Genomic DNA, 21,461 nt, shown 5'->3' on the forward strand with positions numbered 1-21,461 from the left:
TGGGAGCGTTAACTTTATGCTGCGTGGCAAAATGGAAATAGTGAGGTAGCTGTGGTGTAACTTTACCCTGACGAAAAATCATCACCATACCAATATGATATTCCTACAGAGAGTCTTTTATGTATCTATACAAGTGACTTAAACGAGGATAAAAGTGCCTTAAGCTATGTTTTAATCTGACACATCCCCATAGTGACTTGAAGTGTCTGTTAGTCAATGTGTTGGATTGGATTTTTACCATAAATTATCATTTAATTTCTATATATTAAGTCTATAGACTCAATTATAGTATGTGGTAATGAAGTTACACCAAGTCATCACCAAATCAGCCATTTCTGTTTAATTCTTTATAATGACATTTGGCCCAAACCCAAAGATACACAGTTTACAGTTAATATCTACGGATAAAAGCAGAAAAAATGAAATTGAAAAAGCTGGAAACAGTGATAAATGACTCATACAATACCTCAACCAACTAAACTGTGAATCAGTTATTGAATTTTAGCTCTGATGCATGTGTTAATTAAATATTTTTAGCTGTGAACCACCTGAAGGATGCCAGATTTCTTTCTCTCAGCTGTTTATTTTTCTCACAAAATCAATAAGTTTCTGTCCGTGGTTTATTCAGCGTCCCTCCCTCCAATGTTAATCATATTATATAAAACAACATGTGCTAGTACAGCGTGTGATTCAGTGTTTGTTGACCAACTGTGAGCAGTAAAAGTTGTTGCTGTCGTCGGTCGCCGGGTGAATGTAAATTAGTCAGTTATGATGCAGGGAGGTGTCTTAGTCGCTCGGTTTAAACTGCAGCAGTGTTTTTTACAGATATTGTATCTACAAGCCGCAGCAGATGACCCGACCGACACTCATGAGCAATCGCACACAAACAGCTCATCTGTGTATGTGTTTCTATACTATACCTCAGTTTGACTGGTATACATGAAAATGAAAGAAAAGTCTGTGGACTAACAGAATTTCATAACGCAGGTAATCCCATAATTGGTGATTACGCTCATGGAAGATGCCGTTCAGACCATCCCCTTCCTCCCTCACACCCACACACACCTTGCATGTAGGCACACCTTGTAAGTGCGGGCGGTGTACGGCCAGAAAAGATTAGCTTTGAGTCACAGGCATGCCTCATCATGCTCCCTGACTCTGAGACAGTCACACACAGACTGAGCGGCGGTCACAGTGACTGAATAAGTGTGGCCTGGGGATACAGAATTGTGCCTTTAGATAGACTAATAGCTTCACTGTGTGCCACTTGGCCCTCAGTAACTCCAAGTGTCTTGGCACAAAAGACACTTAATACTGTGTCTGTGTCACTACTATTTTGTGTTTGTGTGTGTGCGTGTGTGTGTGTTGGCTCTGTTATTGCCAGACAGCACTGTGAGGAGGGGAGGCGGGGGCGAGGCCGGCATCATTTTAGCCCCATGACTGATATGAGCTTTGAATGATTTATGAGGTCTCTCAGAATCTAGTGAATTAAAATGGTCAGACAAGCGAAAGCAATTTCGCTGCAAACACGAGGCGAGATATTGTTTAGATGGTTTGGCACAGACTCATTTTATTTTGTGTGCACCCAGACATATATATGTCTGTGTGTTTTTAGGTCTTAAAGAGTGTGTATGAGTTGTCTCAAACAATTTTTTTTGCAATCTTTTTTAACCACTTATTCGTGTCTAAAGTGACTGCTGCTGATATGTTGTATTAAAGAGGTTGTGGCTCTGCCCTGGATCCAGAATACCTCTCAAGGGAGCTGTACAGGAAGCGTTTTAATCAGATCCCCCAACTCAATCAGATGACTCCTTCTCCACTCGAAGGAACAGTAGTTTTACTCTTTCCGGACACTCCCCACCCTGTCCCCAAGGCTGAGCCCAGGCACCCTGCAAATGACTGTTTTCTGCCGGCTGTATCTGCAGTCTCATCGTCATTCTTGCTAGTGAGACTCCAGCATGATGAGGTGGAGGAGTTTGTATGAGCCGCCTGAGGAGTTTACGTGTTCTGTGACTCTGGCAGATGTGTTGTTCGGGGCAAAAGCTTGTTGTTCCCAGGGCGAGTTTGCCCCAGCAGGTCAAGGCCCAGATGAAGATTCATGAGCTTAATGAATCAGCAGGCAGGAAAGTGTAACCTTGCCTAGAGCAGGGAAATCAGAGCCCTTTGTGGAGGTCAGCTGCATGGGCGTTGCACACTGTCAGCCAGGCGGCGCGTGAAGTCAGGGGACCGACATCTCGACATAGAAACGGTAGTGTTTTTTTTTGTCTGTAGCTTTTCATTTTTTGTACGAGTCCACGTCAGGCGACTTTAAGATGGGCTGCTGTCATTCTTCTTCCACCATGGGACACTTGGCTTCCGCTGTATCCATGGCAACCCGCGAATCCCTTATGGCAGCAGCGCGTAATGTATTGAATTTGTGAGGGTAATGAAATTGGGCTGATCAGATTATGCAAAAAACATCTGAATCATCTGGTGAGAATGCCGGCTGGCGGTGGCACGCAGACGCACACACGGGAAGGAAATGAGGAAATGTCATTGAGACTGATGGAGGTGAATGGTGCACTTGTCATTAATTTGCTGGTAAACACAGGAATAGTGCGCGATTTGTATTTGTTCCTTTCAGTGTGGATGATAGTAAACGTTGTGTGACGTTGCACAAATGTTGTGTGTGAGGTCAGAATGAAAAATAAGACGTGAAGGTGGCGCTTTGAGCAAAAATGTCAGATTGCAATAACAAAACATTTAGTTAACTTGCAATCAAAAACAAACAGTCTTTAATGTTTATGTAAACGCCAATAAAATGCGAATTAACTCCCCACTGATTGACTCCGGTGGGCAGCAGTTTGCAAAGTATACAGTTCAATGTACAGTGGACAAAGCTCAACATCAATCAAACTACCACAGTAAGTCATAAATAAATAAACGGGGCACTAATTAATACCCTGCATTGATTCTCTCTACTCTCCTGACAACAGTTTAACAGGTACAGAGAGTGTGAGGCCTCTGCCTGAGTAGACACTTCATTAAACTGTGTCCTTCAGCCACACATGACAGTCTGCAGCAACGGCCTTACTTCTCCACAGCAGAGGGCCTCTCGACTGATGTGACCATGAATCTCTGTTTATCCGTTGCAAGGAGAAGTTATATAATGTCTTCTGGCTGTGAGGAGTTTTTTTTTTTAAGTCCCAGAAACCTGAAGATGTCCTCAGGGTTGGACTCGGATTGGACCTAAAACTTGAAGTTTGTAGCAGAAATCAAACTCGAGGTGCAGTATTTGAACATGTGTGCATTTCCCAGGCAGGAGGGGTCTGATGAAAGCTGCTTTAGAGTTGCATTATGGGAAATGTAGGATTTATTGTCTTTCTCATGCATGACCCACTAAAAATCTGAACATCTCTGCTGCTTCAGTCTTTTTCATATGTTTCTTTTTAGTGTCCTGACTTCACAAAGATCTGGTGCTTAGTCATAGCTGAGCCAAGTCTAGAAACATTCACGCCTTTTCACTGCAAAAATGCTTTCAAGTTTTTGATCATTAAATGTACCAAGGAGACTTCTGGCCGAGACCTTCATTTATTTAGTTTTAGTTTGTAAGCTGTTGATAAGCTTCAGTAATAGGTTTGTCACTCAATAATACAGCTGAATGGGGAAAAAAATCAGATTGAGATTATTTAACAGATATGGCGACCGTGATGTAAGGCACGATTTGAGTGGGAATTGTTTTTTTTGCATTTATGTTACACTGAAGAACAGGCATTTTCCGTATCGTTTGGAAAATATGATTTGTTGTCCATCTCAGCAGCCCTTTAATGCTTCATAAATAAATGACGTATTGCAACATGTTTACCTTAATCATAAAAATTGCAGCAGCTGCAATTTGGATACTACACTTAGCCATATTATGATTTCAAAATTGTTCAGCCTTTCTTAACAGCGTTGCAATTGGTTGAGAATATTTTTGTAATGATCTTAAAACACAATATAAATCTACTGAAGCAGAACCCGGATAGAATCTGGCCTCAAAATCAGGTCTAACAGTTTGTAATTCAGCATATTCAAACAACTATGACTGCATTTCTGTGTAAGAGATTTGCACATAGTGTTGAAATGTGCCAAAATGAGGCAGTATTACTTGGAACAGGGTGCGTCCTGCTGATATGTCATTCATGCAGACTAAGCAAGTTATTACTTCCAAATAAAAATTGCATGTTCAGTCGTGTCTTGAACAGTTTGGCCTCTCATTTTGTCCTGTCTTAACCTTAACTAGCCCTGCAGGACTGACTGAGCACATTCAGGGTTTTGCAAAAACTCCTGGCTTCGTACACACACAGATGCACCCATTCACAGCTGGAATAGACAGTCCAGTGACGAAGAGCATGAGATGGACAGCTTACTAGTTCATTTGGAGGTCGTGATAGAGTAGTATATGTTTTCTAACTTCTCTGCTACATTTGCCCGAGATAGAGGAGTAGAATTTAGATATGATTTTTTATATGATACCACTTTAATTCAAATTATGCTCGAGGTTGGCAGCCTGAGATTATAGGGGCTTTTTAGAGGAGATTGCAGCAGGTGAAATCTGCTTCGGCATTATGATCAGCCCTCATATCCACTGCATCAAAGTAGGGCATTAAGTGACAGTGAAACTGGGTCACTGTCATAACAAGTCGTTTAAACCTTGTTTGACTTGTGTTTGTGTGGATGCGAACATATGTTTATGTAATTGGGTTTTATGCTCAGCGCTTTAGTTTCCTCTGTCTAGTTTTAAGCGAGTGGGCGTGCAACAGTGGACATGTGTTCCATTCATTAACCTGGGCACCTGCTTGTGTGTGTGTGTGTGTGTGTGTCTGGTTGTGTTTGGATTTGTGTGTGTTCTCTTCCCCAGCGATGCAAACCTCACAGACGCGCTGTCTGACTCGGAGGAGTGCGATTTGGGCAGCCTGGAGCGTTTGGAGCGCGGCAGCACCGACACTCTGGCCAATGGCTGCAGGGCTGACTGCGAAGCCGCCAAGAGGCTGGCCAAGCGCCTCTATCACCTCGAGGGCTTCAAACGCTGCGACGTGGCCAGACACCTGGGCAAGAAGTGAGCATGGACGCACACAGCAACACATGGACACGCACACATGTTGACTCATGGACTCATAAATCACCAGAAACGGGGAAAACAGATTGAGATATGTGACCGTAGAGATGAAACACAGACATATTGTTTGTGTTGCCGCACATGCAGAAATGGCTTTTTGGTCAGTGAAACCAAACACATTAGAATATGCTGACGATTCTACAACATCGTTTATATAACATTCACAGCTCCTCAGTGTTGTTGTGCTGATGCTCTCTCTCTCTCTCTCCGTCTCTCTGCAGTAATGAGTTCAGCCAGTTGGTGGCATCCGAGTACCTGAGCTTCTTTGATTTCTCCGGCCTGTCGCTGGATCGAGCCCTGAGGTAATGCCTACTCAGCACTTGCAAGTGATGAGTGTGTGATGCTGGAATATTCGTGCACGTGTGTGTGTGTATATGTGTGTATGTATATTCCCCACATTCCCTCTTCACAACGCATTAGCTTTGTGCTAATCAAGCTGTCGTGTTGAGTGCAGTTAGCCAGTGTAGCTGACAGCTGCAGAGTACATTACGGCCTTGTACCTGACATGTTGCTGTCTCAAACTGCTGCCTTCAGTGCAGAATGTTTAGTTAAGGGGCCTCGTGAGTTCCACTTAAGACTGGGACAGGTTAGGATGCCGCTGTCAGAAAGTAACATACTTAGAGTCCTGCATTCATAATGTTTGGATAATGGCAATGCAGATCCCAGTCGTTCACTCTGAGTGGAGCCACAGTGATTTCTGGAAGAAATGAAATACTTTAATGGACGTTTAAGCACAACAGATACGCTGATTAAAACAGGGAAGAAACTCCTCCAGAATGTTCACTTTACAATTATATATGGTATAACAAACACAGACAATTTTCATGTCTAATACGTTGATCTCATCAAAAATAAGGAGTTTTGCTTGAATTAAAAAAAAAAAATCAATTACAAAATTGCAGGTTATTTCTCTGTTCAGTCACCAAACTTAAAGTGTTCACTCTGCTTTAGTGTTTCCTGTCAAAATGTACACTGTTAACGTGAGTCTGCAACCTATTGTTTCTGGCACCCAATTACAAAATCTATTAGTTATCAGTGCAGAAGTAGAACCTGATCAGGACACACAGTCGCTCCTTCTGTAGTATTTCTGCAGCTTGTTTGACCAGTTTACAAAAGCATGCTCGACTGTTGCAGCTGTTGTCAGAGTAAAACGTTTCATAAGGTTGTTTACGTGCGGCAGGAACTTCTTAAAAGCCTTCCCGCTGATGGGAGAGACGCAGGAGAGAGAGCGAGTCCTCGTCCATTTTTCCAGACGCTTCTGCCACTGCAACCCGCAGACACCCACCGCTGAAGGTCAGAGTCGTGCGGGTGAAGATGGTAATGAAGAAAACACTGAATAGGACAAAAAAACACACAAAACAACACACTCTCATGCATCTGAATAAAGTGATATTACACATTAACTGAAGCTAATTCCATATAGATGTAAGTTAACCAAACACTCATGATTGTAGTGGTCAAGTTGTCGTATTTGCTTAAATTTTAAACACACTGAATCACATCACTTTACAGCACCACCAGCTCTGCTTTTTCCATATGCAGCAGTGCATTTATGTGACATTTAGCTGACCTTGGCCTTGTGTATTGTGTCATTGCAGATGGAGCCCACACATTAACCTGCGCCCTCATGCTGCTCAACACTGATCTGCATGGACACGTATGTACCGCAGCTCTTTGTCTTCCTGCTTCTACAGAATCCTCAGTCCTGCATTCTTCTGTTTGGAAAACAAAACATAGAGGCAGTTGTTTGTCAGCACTGGCACGCCTCCATTTACATCTTCTTTGGATCTTCTTCTTGTTCTTTCCTCGTCTGTCTACCTTTTTTTTTTTCTCTCTGTTTCTCTCTCTCCCCTCCCCGGCCTACTTTCTGACCTGTTTCTGTCTCTCCTCTCCCCGAATCGTCTCATCTGTTCAGTTCTAAAAACAGGAGCGCTGTGATCTGGGCAACATAACACGTTCAGGTCCTTTGCTTTTCCCCCACAACCCTCCTTCTGAACTCGAGTCAGTCCCTGCTGATACTGATTTCACTGAATATCCCTCCTCTAACTAATATCCTCTCTCTCTTTTCAACTCCTGTTCCTCCTTTTCAAATCCTTCCCCTGCTAACCATCTCTGGTCTCCCGGTCTCTTTCTGCCCCTGCAGGTGGTAAGTTTGCTTCTAGTACTAACAATTCAATCATACTTTCAAAATAAATGTCATATTTTTAATGAAGGAGGCAGCCATGTTGTTCACACAGTTTAACCATTTTTATTTATTGACACAAAAATGCTTTCTACAGAGAAATGATTGGGAGAAAAGCCACAGTTTAGTGCTTTAAATTTTAACACCTTAATGCTACTTTATAGTAAAACAAATGGATAACAGATTTAATTTTGCATCTTGAGTCTTAATAAGAATAAACTGTCCTGCAATCTTTGTAGGAAAGTATGAATTAATTTGTAATCCAATTGGAATATACTTGTAGTCACGCTGTTTCCTTTTTATTACCATTAAGTGGAAATATCTTCCGATGCATGTCACATCATTCTGAGTAATTTCTACTCTTCTGAGAAAACAGGAACAGGGTTGTCTTGTCTGTTACGTGGCCTCCCTGGAGGAAAATGCGCATAAAAACCCGCAAACCAATTACATATATTTTTGTAACAGCAGTGAGTCAAGTCAGTTTTATTTCCACATTTGTATCTATTTAGGCTACCGGCTAGATTCAGCCAGAAAGAGGTAGTATTACACAAACCGCTCCCTCTGTTTTCTCCTCTAATGATGCAACATGATTAGAGGTTAAAACACTTGTGAGAGGTGTGGTAGGCTGATGTCTGATAAGCTCTAATAGAGGCAGAACCACAGTCACCGCTGCTCCTTATAGAAGTCCAGCAGCTGAACATTGCCCCCCAGTGGACGGCTGCAAAACTGCATCCATGTTGGATCAGATAAAACTGGGTGGAAATCGTCGGCTGATGTGCAGTTTAACTAGTTCTCCCCGTTGACACAGAGCTGAAAAAGATTGGATAATTAGGCTCTGTATGTGTACTAAAATAATCTCATATTATACTCATTGATTGTTTTGTTTTTGTGCGTCTGTCTGTCATTGGTTTGTTCTCATCTCCTCAGAACATTGGGAAGAAGATGTCTTGCCAGCAGTTTATCAGTAATCTAGATGGCCTCAACAATGGCAAAGACTTTCCCAAAGATTTATTAAAGGTACTGATTTTCTCCTGAGAGAGTCCAGCTACTGGAAACTGTAACCTTCAGCTTTACTTTTTTCTTTAATACAAAAAAACCAACCAAGAAGGAAAGAAAATGTTCAAATTTTTGCTCTTTTTTTCCCACACAGGTCTTGTATAACTCAATCAAGAATGAGAAGCTGGAGTGGGCAGTGTGAGTATGCATTTTGTGCTTATCAAACGGAACAAGTATTTGGGGTATACATGTTTTTTTTAGAAGTAAGTACACTTGAATACATGCACCTCAGCCCTGTCTGAACGGGTATTTGTGTGTGCAGTGAGGAGGAGGAGCTGAGGAAGAGTCTATCAGAACTGGTGGAGGAGCAATGTGAGGGTGGGAGTAAACGTGTTGCTAGGGTAACGGACGGCAGTAACCCCTTCATCGCCATTCCCATCCTCTTAAACGCGGTCACCTATAAACACGGAGTGCTGACCCGCAAGAGCCACGCCGACATGGACGGCAAACGCAGTGAGTTCACGAAGACACACTGAAACACAACGTTCGACCGAAGTTACCAAATCCTATTTATTGTTTTATAAGAATATATGAAGGAATAGTTTTTATTTTTGTGTTTCTCTCGCAGCTCCGAGGGGTCGCCGTGGCTGGAAGAAGTTCTATGCGGTTCTGAAAGGGATGATCTTGTATCTCCAGAAGGTACCGCATCTCGTCCTCTGCTCCGTTACCATAGAAACACATCCACCACCGCAGTGACAGCAGTGGTGGATGCTGCGAGCTGCTGTGCTCTGCGTGTGTGTGTGGGTCTGTGTGTGTGTGTGTGTGTGTGTGTGTGTGTGTATGTCTGTCGGCGTGTGTGTCTGTGTGCGTGAGAGGGAGCGAGATAGAGACGGCATTAGGGAAGGAAATGAGGCAATGCTGCACTAGTGTGTGTTTGTCTCCCCCTGCTGGTAAGAAAACTGCACTGAACACATGTGAGGTTGCTACAAGGTTCTTCAAAAAGTTCTTCGCCTCATCTGGAAAAAAGGCACTTAAGTCCCATTTTTGGGCATAACTGTACAATCTAAAGCCGAATATTACTGTCTACCAAAACAAAAATATTTGAAGCAATAAAAGACAAACGGAGACGAAAGCTTTGAGCTGCTGCTGTTGCTTCAGGACAGTCTGTCCGTCTACACCACACAGGCGGCAGCAACAGCCAAATGTGGCTTTGAAATTACCTTATTCACCCGACCTGCAGCGTCAGACTTCTATCTGTTTCCCAAACTGAAGTCCTACTTACGTGGTTGCCATTTTCAGAGTGACGATAAAGTCATTTATACTGTTGAGGAGAGTCTGGAGGCTCAAGATGTGACCTTCATCTACGAAGGGACAGTAAAACTTTAACATCAGTGGACCAAGTGCATTAAAGTGAAATGAGTCTTTGAGGTGTGTCAGAAAAGTTCCAGGACTGGTGTCACAGAAGATTTCAAACCCAAACTACAAACTACAGAGTTTTCCCTTCAGATGATCAAGCAGCACATCTGCAAAGAAATCCTGCGGCGTTTGCTTCTTCCAGTGCGCAAGAAGAGGCAGAGTTGTGGCAGGACAAGTCGTGGCTGTTTCACCATGACAACGCGCCTGCTCACAATGCCCTGAGCATCCGACAGTTCCTGGCTGAGAAAAACATCTCCGTGCTGGAGCAACCTCCCTACTCACCCCACCTGGCTCCGTGGGATTGTTTCCTCTTCCCCAAGCTCAAGGAGGTGATCAAGGGGACCCGTTTAGAAGATGTGGACGACATCAAGATGGTTGTGACGATGGAGCTGTGGAAGATCCCGGAAGAATCCTTCCAGGAGTGCATGGCGGCAGAGAATGCTGGGAAAGTGTGTTAGACACCAGGGGGATGACTGCTAAGGGAAAACTTGTAGTTTGTAGTTTGGATTTGAAATATATCTTTCAGGACACTAGTCCTGAAACCTTTCTGAGACACTTTGTATGTTAAAAAAACAAATTAAAAAATGCAAGAACAATCTTTCTTTGTTGCTTTTTTCCTGGTGAGTCCGAGGACTTTTTGAAGTACCCTCATAAATATTAAACTTTAATGAAGTGAATTAATGTACGATTTTCTCTTGGTTATGGTGGTGTGAGTATTCTTCTAGTCTTTGCTGTAGGCGAGTTCATTACTGAATTTGTTTACAGTCTCCAAAATATGTAATCTACAGTTTCCATCTGTATTTTCTCTGTTTATCTCTATTTTAATCAGGATGAATACAAGCCAGACACTGACATCTCAGAGGTGGACCTGAAGAACGCAGTCCGGATCCATCATGCTTTAGCCACTCGTGCCACCGACTACAGCAAGAGAGCCAACGTCCTGAAGCTCAAAACTTCAGACTGGAGAGTCTTTTTGCTGCAGGCCCCGTAAGACTCCAAAAACTCTTGAAAACATTCACTCTTGAAACATGTCTTTCGGAATTTTTACATTGGGTTTAGCCTTTGGCCTGCCCAAAGATCAGAAACATTTTTATATCCACGCTCAGATGGAAAGATGGATCATTAGGATCTCGAAAACTGTATATGTTTATAAATTGAATTGGTATATTGCAAAAAAGTAGGCGAAAGGCTTCTTCAAGATACTGGAAGATAATGAATTATTAGACTTTGCTGTGATAACTAATTCCCACACAATAGAATTCATCAAGCCTCAACAGGAGAAGTCTATCAATGTGCTGACATCAAAAATGTGTGTAACATGTGTAAGTTTGTGATTTTGATTTAAAAAAACAAAACTTCTCTGCAAGTTGCATCGTAGGATTTAAACTCCACTGAAGCTCAACCACCCGTCTCTTGTTTGTTTGCAGAGTTTAGAAGTTAAAGATGATGTGTAGCTGAAATTTAAACTGAATATGATTTGCTGAAATTTTGTTTGTTACGTACACCTTCTTAAATCTTTTTTTTGTACTTAAATCCATGTATACATTACAAATGTTTGTATAATGTGAGGTTTCAATTTTGAATGTAGGCACCCAGTGTCCAGATAGTAGCTAGGAGTCGATGGATATGTTTACATTAGGGCCGACGGGGGTTGTTAGTAATCAAGATGAGCAGCGATATTTGAAAATGAATATTTTGTTCTTAAAAAATTAAAGTAACACAGACTCATTTTAAATTGCATTTTAAACTTTGTTTCAACAGGAAAGGCTAAAAAAGAAGAAGAAGAAGAAGCTTTATTTATCATTGTACAAAAATACTACAGAATTTCATGTGGCATCATCTTTGTAGCAGCTCATATGGTCCCAGTTCTAAGAAAAAAAAAAGTTAAGGGTGATATAAATAATAAAATAGCAATAAAATAAATACTCTATTAAAAGTGCAAAAGAAAAAGGAAAACATCCAGTAATAGTAAAAATGCTGACTATAAACCAGACCGATAATCTCTAATAATGACTGAAACTGGTTGGATGTTGATACGAATCTCTTTTAAATTCAATTTATCTCATGATTTGCTGTCGTTACCTTCAGCCAGACAAATATGTCAGGCTGTTGAGGAAAAAACTCAGTATGATCACACATAAAACTGAACATACAGCTTAAGAAACATCATTTGTATTCTTTCTCTGTGCAGGAGTGAGGAAGAGATGATGTCCTGGATCTTCCGGATAAACCTGGTCGCGGCGCTGTTCTCCGCTCCGGCCTTCCCTGCTGCCATCGGCTCCATGAAGAAGTTCTGTCGGCCGATTCTGCCGTCCTCATCAACCCGACTCAACCAGGCACGAACACAAACACACGCACAGCCGACGGCATACAGTCAAAGCAAGAGCAGCCAGTACACCCTGCTGCCTTTATGTTTGATTTTACGAACAACATCATGAATTATTGTTTGTACCACAATCGACATACTGTTGTGATTGTATACAGCACACAGTATATCACAGCATACATACACAATACATTTAGAACAGCCACAGGGACGGCAATTTTACATATTCTATTTGTGTCTGCTCGCCTCTGATTGGCTGCGCTTTGGGGTCTTCCGGCTTTTGTTCGGGCTGTGATTGGTGCAGGAGGAGCAGCTGCTGAGTCACGAGAGCAAACTGAAGCAGATGAGCCTGGAGCTAGAAGAGCACCGAAAAAACCTGCCCTCAGCCGACCCAAAAAGCCGCGAGTGGGAGGAGTTCCGGCTCAAAGAGCACTACCTCACGTACGAGGTACAGACTTGTGTGCAGCGTTTATTAATTTGTCTGTGTTGTTTTGCAAAGCAGGTGACTAATGTCTGCTCTTCTCTGTTCACATACTGTTTCTATTTTTAGTTTTTAATGCATAAAATACTCTGACCCGTCTATTTTTCCCAGGCTGCAGAGTATTTTTGTGTCTCAAACTTTGACTGGTTATATTAATACCTGAGTTAGATCATACTGCAGCCTGTTGGGAGGTAGCAGTTACCTCATTCACACCTGTGTAGATAACATATCATATAACTTGACTTATAATAGACATTAATGCAGGTGTAAATGCACACAGAATACATCAGGATCAGTATGTGATCAGATTAAACAGACTGCATTTTGGAAGTGGTCAGGTTTACATATCAAATCCAGTGATACTGTGAGCAAAACTGAGCTAATCAGATAGCATTTCAGTGCTAGGTGTGATAAAAACACCCACAGATCGCCTACCATTATCCAGATGTAATAACCAGATATCGATTGCGTGCTAATAACAGGTGTAAATTGGGACAGTGTGTTCAAACAGTTTCAAACGAGGCCATTCGTATCCTTCTTTTGACTTGTCATCCATCTTCTTTCCTGTCTTTCTGTCTGACGTCTTCTCCCTCCTCCTCTCTCGGAGCAGAAGACTCGGTATGAGACGTACATCAGCCTCCTTCAGGCAAAAATCCGCGCTGAGACGGACGACCTTGAGAAGATTGAGGCCAGCGTCATGGGCGGCCTGATCATGGAGGGAGGCCTAGCCGGCCGCGAGTGCCACCTCCGCAAGACGCAGTCCTCCCCGTCCATCAGTCAGGCCCACGGCGGGCTGAACGGGAGGGCGGCCGGATTCACTGTCCCAGGACAGAGGAGCTGAGGAAAGGGAAGGACGGAGGCGCACCACCCCACGAAGTAACATCCCTCCAAGCCAAACTAGCTTAATCCTACAACTGGATGTGTTCTTAGTATTTCACGTTGTGGGCTCTTCCACTCCTCAGTAAGACGTCACTATCCTTCCCAGAATTTATCAACCCCGATGATAAGTTTCTGTCCTTGAGCAATAGATGAAGAAGAAGAAGAAGAAGAGCGTGCCCTTGATACCCAACAATAACCCTGCCAAACCTCAGTTCTTGGAACTTTTATTATTGCACATTAAAATGATCATAACTGTGATCACTATTTATAGCAACATCATCAGTATTATTTTAAAAACTCAAAGTGAAGCAGTTGTCTTTAGTTGAAATGTGTTCTTAGTTATGAGCAGAACTCTGAGTCGTTTATAATGTGTCAGTACAAGGCCAGCGAGAGAACGAGACGCAAACGGCTTTGTCTTCTCTGTCCTGTCCTTGTTGTTCAGGCGTCAGGCAGGGATTTAGACGAACGTGTAGAGATGGTACTACAGTAGCATTCTGGCCTTTTTTTTTTTACACACTCAGCCACTCACAGGTGTGTTACTGTGTGGACCTACAGTCTGGGTGGAGTGTGGTGTGTAAAGATGCAACATATCTGTCCTGGAAAAAAACAAAAAACTCTCAAAAGAACTCAGATGGATCGAGTTCCTGTATAGCATATTTATTTATTTATTTAACTCTCCGAAACCTTTGTCCGCCCTCACACTGAGCGTGCTCGCCCTTTTTCAACTTCCTAGCATTCATACATCTACGTCCATTCACACAGAGCTGCCACGTGGTTTTAAACTGTTCACTGAGCTGCTCCACCAGAGGAACTGGAGGTTGAGTGCCTTACTCAAGGGCACCTCGACACTAGCTGTTGAGGGATTTTGGAGAACGCTAATCGGTCACTTGTCAGAGATCAAATGTCTGTTCCTGTGATTTTTTTTTGGAGCTGCCGCTAACCCCAAATACTAACGTGTATTTAATAATTCTGTTTGCTTTTAGGGAGTAAAAGAGGATGACGGTATGTAACTGAAAGAAAGCACTGTGCCACGTCATGTGTTAGCCTCTTACTGCTCCTCTTACGTCAGGTCGAAGCTGATATGTAACAATATATGGTCGGGTGCGAGGTTTCTGGAGATCGAAATGAAGGGCAGAACAGGAAAGTGTGGGCAGGAGGTGTACAGTATGAGCAGGTCAGCTGGTGTGTGCGTGCACTGGCATGCTTTTTAAAGTGGCTCCGGTTGAGATGCTGAAGCTGTAGGCGACCGGAAGAAGTAAATATAGCAGGGTCATGTTATTGTATGAAGCATTTATTTAGCATGTTTGGTGAGAAACAATCCAATGTCCTTCTGCTGAATAAGTCCGCCGTCACAATCAGGCCTGAATCTCTCAAAAGCATCTTCAGCACAAAAGATGTACCGTTACCTATTCTGACATCCAACCACTCGGATTGATAAAATGTTACATGGACCTATCACAGCTTGTTTGGCCTGGTACTCTATTGGGCATTTAGCAGTACTGGTGTAATCCTTCCACTGCCATCCTTCCCATTAGATGAGGGTGTTTTTGGGAAAGCAGACGCCGGCCTATTATAAACAGAGCGGCTGATTGCAGAGCGTAGCAGCAGGACTGCTCCAGCTTAGTGTGCTAAAGTCACGAAACCTGTCAGCATGGAGAGGAGAATGGCAGCAAAACAACTCCACCAGCAAAGTAGCCATCAAAACACCCTCCACATGAGGGTGAGACGGAGGAGAGACCTGTTTTCTAAGAAGAAGAGACTGGTTTGGTTTTCTTAGAATGGCCCTCTCTCTGCCAGCTGAGAACAGGCAACACGGATATCCAGCACACATTTTTCCAAACAATCTATTAAGCCTGATTTGTCCTGGAAGGAGGACTGGTGTTAGGTTGTGGGGAAGTGGAGATGATGTGGTACCGCTGTTTGTGAGCACCTTAATTGATCCCGTTTCCCCTAAACACACACATGCTCCCTCTCGCTTATGACACAACTGTAGATCAGTATGTTCGGTGTCCCTTCACTCGTGTGGCACAGCAGCATGTTGACGTAACCAGAGTTGTGGATATTGACTGTATGAACATTATGTCTTTTGCTCTGGACACGGCTCTTCTGCTGCTTCGCATTAATACTGACTGATGGGATCTGAGATCCTTTTGGGACTCGGCTGGAAACCTGGAATCGCAGCTGGAATCCTGTAAGTGGATTCTTGTACAGACCAAATGCTGAAACAGAGCTGAGTTTTCAGAGAAGAAGTACCGTTTTCTAAAGCTGTATTGTTAGGATAAATAACTGCTTTCTTACAGGGAGACGTCCCCTTATAGTCACTTTGGCTGTTGTGCTAACCATTGTTTCCCAATGTTCTAGGGTAGGCCTGTGCTGTAATATAGGATTGTGAAGAAAAAAAAATGTTGATTGTTATGTTTTATTTAAAAAAAAAAAAACGACAACTTCGGCACTTTGATGTCAGCATTGGATCTGTCTTTTTGTTTTGTTTGTATATCTGAACTTTTTGACAGGATGCTCATACTATGTAAAGGACATATTTACTGAATATTTAGTCTGTGCTTCATAAAGTAAGCTTTTATACAGACGGCTGTGGTTGTCATTTATTCACATTGTCACGACTGAATCAAAGCTGAAAGAAAGTTTTACAGCAGTGTTTTAGATTCTGTGCCACTGACATATTTGATGCTGTGTAGCACGCTCATTGCTTTGAGATATTATAAACAACATTTGTCCAGATCTAGATTTCCATTACAGGTAAATGCGTATTCAAAATGTTAAGAAGAGCTAAATTTGATAGCAGCTGTTACAGCAGACCAAATCCAGGAGCCCTGAAGCACCTTATCCATAGATGTCAGTTCCTATCCATCCTGAAACAAGTAACTGTCAAAGATCTCACCTTTGCAATTTGCATTCCTGAGCGAGGCTGCATTTCAAGTTTACTAAACACACTTCGTATGACGGTCGATGTGTTATTGTACATGCTGCAGCTTCTCACAACGCTTCAAAAACGTCTTCATACCTTTTGCAAAACATGTCGATCAGCACGCAGTCCATCGCAGTTGCTGCGTCATCTCCATTTTCCGTTAATGAGTCAAATCCAAACTTAAAAGGCGCTACCTTCGTGACCTCAGGTGTTTAGCAGCGTTTCTGCTTCGTCAGCAGGTATGTTGGAGAAGTTCAGCTACGGCACCTGAGAACTGCTGATCGCATTTGTAAACTTATTTCATGATACAGGCTCTTGATAGATGCCACAGTGTCAAAAAAGATTACTCGAATATACTGTCTTAAACAGTAAAATGCCAAAATACGAAGCATTTTTGTTGTCGCTGTTCTGCCGTCTGACCTGTTTTGGGTTTTAAGAAACAAGATAAATGTGTAATTCCATGTTTAGCATAATGTCACTATGAGCATAGCCAACACTTTGGGGTGTGGCAGTGTAAACATATGCATGTTAAATATGCATAACATTTAATCTGGTATACTGGTATACTCAGGTCATTACAATATCCATCCATCCATTGTCTATACACCGCTTAATCCTCACTAGGGTCATGGGGGGCTGGAGTCTATCCCAGCTGACTCAGGGTGAAGGCAGGGGTCACCCTGGACAGGTCACCAGTCTATCACAGGGCTACACTTAGAGACAGACAACCAAGCACACTCACATTCACACCTACGGACAATTTAGAATCACCAATTAAAAAAAAAAATCCACACAGAAAGATTCCGGTGCCCCCACCGGGACGAGAACCGGCGACCTTCTTGCTGCGAGGCAACAGTGCTACCAACTGCGTCATTACAATATGTTTTAGAAAAAATATATAGTTTGTCGTCATTACCCTAAAAATCAATTGAAAATTTGCAGATATTTTTCCATCCTGGTCAAGTGTTTATTATGATTTATGCTGGAGGAGTTTTAACAATCAGCATTCTAAGGATTAACATAACCTGGTAAGTGACATTGCAAAGACTTTATAAGTGAGAGAGTCGCAACTTTAAGAATCCTGAGTAGAAACCTTTGGGAGACTTTTGTACATGTTCTGCCTTTTTCCACCAAAAAAAAAGCCAATTATCTGCTTCATAACAGCAGAACCAGGAAACATCCAGCCAGTCGTGTTGCTGCAAGCACAGTGAAGTGACGTTCAAAATATAAACTGCGAGAAAAAAACTACTTTTAAATCATATTTTCTATCCACTTGTTTCTATTCATTTGTTGAGTCTGATGTAATAAACATTTACGGGTCCAAATGCTCGATCACATTCCAAAAGCAAACAGTAGGACACGATGAGGGTAAAAGTTTTTCTAAATTCTTTAACCTCTTACAGAAATTGGCGTAATTGTTCTTCCAGGTGGTATCATCAAAACCAGGGTCCAAACACCCTTGAAAAAGAGGATTTATGAGGTTTAGCAGCTAACCAGTTGACATCTAACGGTAATGTACCACGTTCTAGGGGAGGTTTCTTTTTTTCAAAAGCAAAAAACATGTACAGGACGACTGTAAGTTTAGAAATAAACAAAGACGAAAAACTGCATACGTGCCAGCCAGCGACAGAGGATTAATGATACCTGCTATTTAACTGAGAATTATTAAAGTTTTTTTAAAAAATATTAGAATAAATTGTAGACACCATGAGCCCAAAGGCTGTAGTGTACGTTATGTTTCTAACAACTTAAAGATGCACTATAAAAGAATAGTTCTATATATAAAAGAAAGGTTAGATGAAGAAACAGTATATTCGAAGGTCGATAGGTCACGTCTTAACCATCAGATTAACAGATAGATACGATATGTGTTTTTCAGGTAGAGAAGAACACCTGGTGAGCTACAGGGAGCCTGTCACTTTAAGAGTGATGCATTGTGGGATGTTTGGAGCTGTCATGCTGCTAACAGGTGTCTAGGTGTCCACCTGCTGTGTGTTTGTGTGTCAGTTAGCTAATTTAACGAACAAAAATCTTTCAGACGGCTCTTGTTGTGAGTTTCGTCCTCATGAAGACATTTCTGTTGACTTCCGAAAGCATTCACGAAACATGAAATTAAAATATAAAGCTATATGGCCTCCATATGGCGTCCCCTGAATGTCTTGTTGGAAGATGACAAGCTCAAGCAGAAGTTTTAAAAACATGCTGGAGAAAATATTTCTAATTCCTGAAACTTCCGGCTGACTGACTGGACCAAACTGAAGAAACAGCACAAAGGTGAGTTTTGTTCTGCTACTTTAAATCTGTATTTTCAACTTTGACAAAACATGAAGCTTGAGTGTTGAGTAAACAGTCGAAGAAAAGAGCAGGAAAGCGAAGCTGAAACATCAGTTTGGTCTTCAGGCCTGTTTCACTGCAGAACTTTGGACTTTTGGCAGCAGGAGAAGTTTTACTAACAGTACTCATGATAACTCATTAGTGTCTCAGTAAACCACGATTGCATGAACACAAATGAATCCAGTCGTGATTGATTTTGTGATTCTGTGCTTCTCCTGCTCTGACCTGTCAGAATGCCTGTTAGAAAAAAGAAGAAATCTACTTATTTGTTGGGTGTTTTGCTTTTATTGCTTTAGCTGTGAGTAAAAATTTTTTATCCCTAAACAGCCTTAATTCAAAAGTAGCTGTTCCCCAAAGTTCAGCTGCCTTCAAATGATTCACTTGTTCATTATATAATAATTCAGCCATTTTGTCGTGCTGTTTGAATTCGATAAATGTCCACGATGCAACGCATGACAAAATCAGACCTAAATGTGGGGTACAGAATCATACATAGACTTAAACCATCATGTACTTTGGCCTGTCGGAAGAAAAAAACACCGTCAGATAAAGTTGTACAAGTGTTTGTCTTTGTTTCATCACTGCAATTATACAACCACATTTCTACAATCCTTGTTTTTTTCAACAATATCTTCAACCGAATCGGTACCTTAACACCTGACTAACCCTTAAAAATCCGCTTAGGCAGCACTTAACAAATTTAATTAGACCACCACCCAATGTAAGGGTTTGTGCCACAGCTGCCCTGACTGAACAGCATTGGTAACGACCAGAATCATTTCTGTAATGGTGAGTACTCCAGTATGTAGAAGCTGCAATGATATGTTTAATGCTAAAATGTAATTATTATTGTTGTATGAATTGTCAGATTTACTGTTTAACAAAAAAAACCCCAGAAAAAATAGTAAAGCTCATTATTATTTCTTGATGAAGATGTCAAATTATAGTTATTTACTTGCATTCCTGAACAGAAAAAAATAGTTTTAGTGGTTGAATGTTATACTTGATTAATTTCTGCCCAGTGGCTCAGATTTGGGTCTAGAAAGGTGAGTTCAGGTTGAAATTCATTATTCATGTTCAAAATGGTAAAACGTCGAGAGCTGAGGGAGTGTTGAAGCACTTTGTGATGCTGGATGGTCTATATGTATAAACAATGCTTAGCTAATTAGACAGGTGGTCTAATGAATGTGTTGAGCACTGCATCTATTTGGTCAATTTAATTGTGAGAATAATATCTGAATGATATTACTAATGCTTAGAAAGCTGAGTTATGGCCAATCAAAGTTGACACAGGTAGAAATTAATTAATATCCAAATGGTCAGAGGAACATCTTGAATCATGGGTAGGTTGGTGATATTTGCCATCCTAAGAGGTATAAGTGTCATCCACCTGTTTGCCAAGTTTCAATATCCTTCCATGTTGTCTTCATGCCAAAACATTTCATCTATTTAACTGAATAATCCACCTCATTGATTGAAGACAAAGCAACTTGAGGCCTTTTTTATTGAGGAAGATTTGGAAAATTACCGTAATTTCTGGACTATTGAGCGCATCTGAATATAAGCCATACCCACGGACTTTAAAGAGAAAACAAGTTTTGTACATATACAGGCTGTACTTGTCTATAAGCTGCAGGTGTAACATGAGATATTTACATAGAAAGATTTTTTAACTTTTAATTAAATACGTACCGTAAATCCTTTTTTCCAAACAGTACCTGTCACACGGCTGGTTAAGAAAATAAAAAATACAGTATCCTACCATGAAAAGTCATTGATCGCTATCTTCATCTTCCTCCTGCACTAAAACCACTAAAGTCGTCTTCTTCAGTGTCGGAGTTTAACAGCCTCAGAATTACTTCCTCAGTCTCTCTTTCGTTGTCGCTCTCAATGTCACTTTCGTCTCGAGGCGAATTCGTAAAAATCCATAAATTGGCAGCATCGTTGTTTAAGCCACAGTGTTCAAAGCGTGTGAAAAAAGTAGCGGCTTATAGTCTGGAAATTATGGTACACAAAGGTATTTATTAACTCATGCAATAAGGTCAGAACAGATTAAAAAAAGGGGTAAGTGTCAGTTTCAGATCATTCCTGCAAAGTTTCAACAGATCCTCAGATGGTCGAGCAGCCACCTTCGCTGAGTTGACACAGAATGACGCAATGGTTGTTTGTACGATGCTTTGCAATCATCTCAATGAATGTGTTTAAATATTAGCATATAATACATACAGCTGCTGATGCCATCATGCTTGCGTCGGTGGATACAGCGCAGCCAAAAATAGCAGCGTTGTTTTGTCCACGGCCTCGAATACGGTGCAGATGTTCTGGCGTTTGTTTATGAGACAGAGATAATTGCGAATATCTGGCGCATACTAATGTAGTGGCGTTACATCCAAGTCGTGTCTGAAATGTATCAGCAGCTGTCTGGCCCTCGTCTCCCGAGTGGTCCGTGGAGCACCACAACAACTCCAACACCATGTCGACGTGACTCAGGGAGCAACTCCAACAAAACCTGCCGTTACCCGCAATGCAACTCCAACTGCAAACAGTCGTGTAGCCGGTAGCTAGCTTCATGCAGACGTCTGCAAAGATTTTATTTTCGTGCTCAAACTCGTAGTTTTTATACCAATGCTGACTCATGTTGCATCGGATTTGACTCCTTCTGGTTTTTGCTCATCCTACGTACTACAGACCAGCAATTGTAGAAACGCTTAGTTTTGCTTACTTTGCTAATTTCTGTTTTTTCCTCATGAAGCACTTTGTTTTACGTGTGCAGCGGGGTTG

At 41.8% G+C, this 21,461-nt stretch overlaps 1 protein-coding gene across 2 annotated transcripts in view; it reads left to right on the forward strand.

Moving 5' to 3' along the window:
- Positions 1 to 16,007, forward strand: part of psd2 (pleckstrin and Sec7 domain containing 2) — a 36,439-nt gene extending 20,432 nt beyond the window's left edge. Inside the window, exons 4-15 of one of the 2 annotated variants that reach the window (XM_008282201.1) lie at positions 4,883 to 5,080; positions 5,362 to 5,442; positions 6,321 to 6,457; positions 6,739 to 6,797; positions 8,250 to 8,339; positions 8,473 to 8,516; positions 8,641 to 8,831; positions 8,947 to 9,017; positions 10,564 to 10,721; positions 11,926 to 12,070; positions 12,365 to 12,508; positions 13,152 to 16,007. In XM_008282201.1, coding sequence (XP_008280423.1) covers positions 4,883 to 5,080; positions 5,362 to 5,442; positions 6,321 to 6,457; positions 6,739 to 6,797; positions 8,250 to 8,339; positions 8,473 to 8,516; positions 8,641 to 8,831; positions 8,947 to 9,017; positions 10,564 to 10,721; positions 11,926 to 12,070; positions 12,365 to 12,508; positions 13,152 to 13,382 — 1,549 coding nt within the window. In that variant the 3' untranslated portion in view covers positions 13,383 to 16,007. The remainder of the gene's footprint in view (positions 1 to 4,882; positions 5,081 to 5,361; positions 5,443 to 6,320; positions 6,458 to 6,738; positions 6,798 to 8,249; positions 8,340 to 8,472; positions 8,517 to 8,640; positions 8,832 to 8,946; positions 9,018 to 10,563; positions 10,722 to 11,925; positions 12,071 to 12,364; positions 12,509 to 13,151) is intronic. The other variant, XM_008282202.1, reaches the window with a different exon arrangement.
- Positions 16,008 to 21,461: the final 5,454 nt, after the last annotated feature.

Source organism: Stegastes partitus, unplaced genomic scaffold (genome assembly GCF_000690725.1).
Source record: "Stegastes partitus isolate 25-593 unplaced genomic scaffold, Stegastes_partitus-1.0.2 Scaffold263, whole genome shotgun sequence".
NCBI lineage: Eukaryota > Metazoa > Chordata > Actinopteri > Pomacentridae > Stegastes > Stegastes partitus.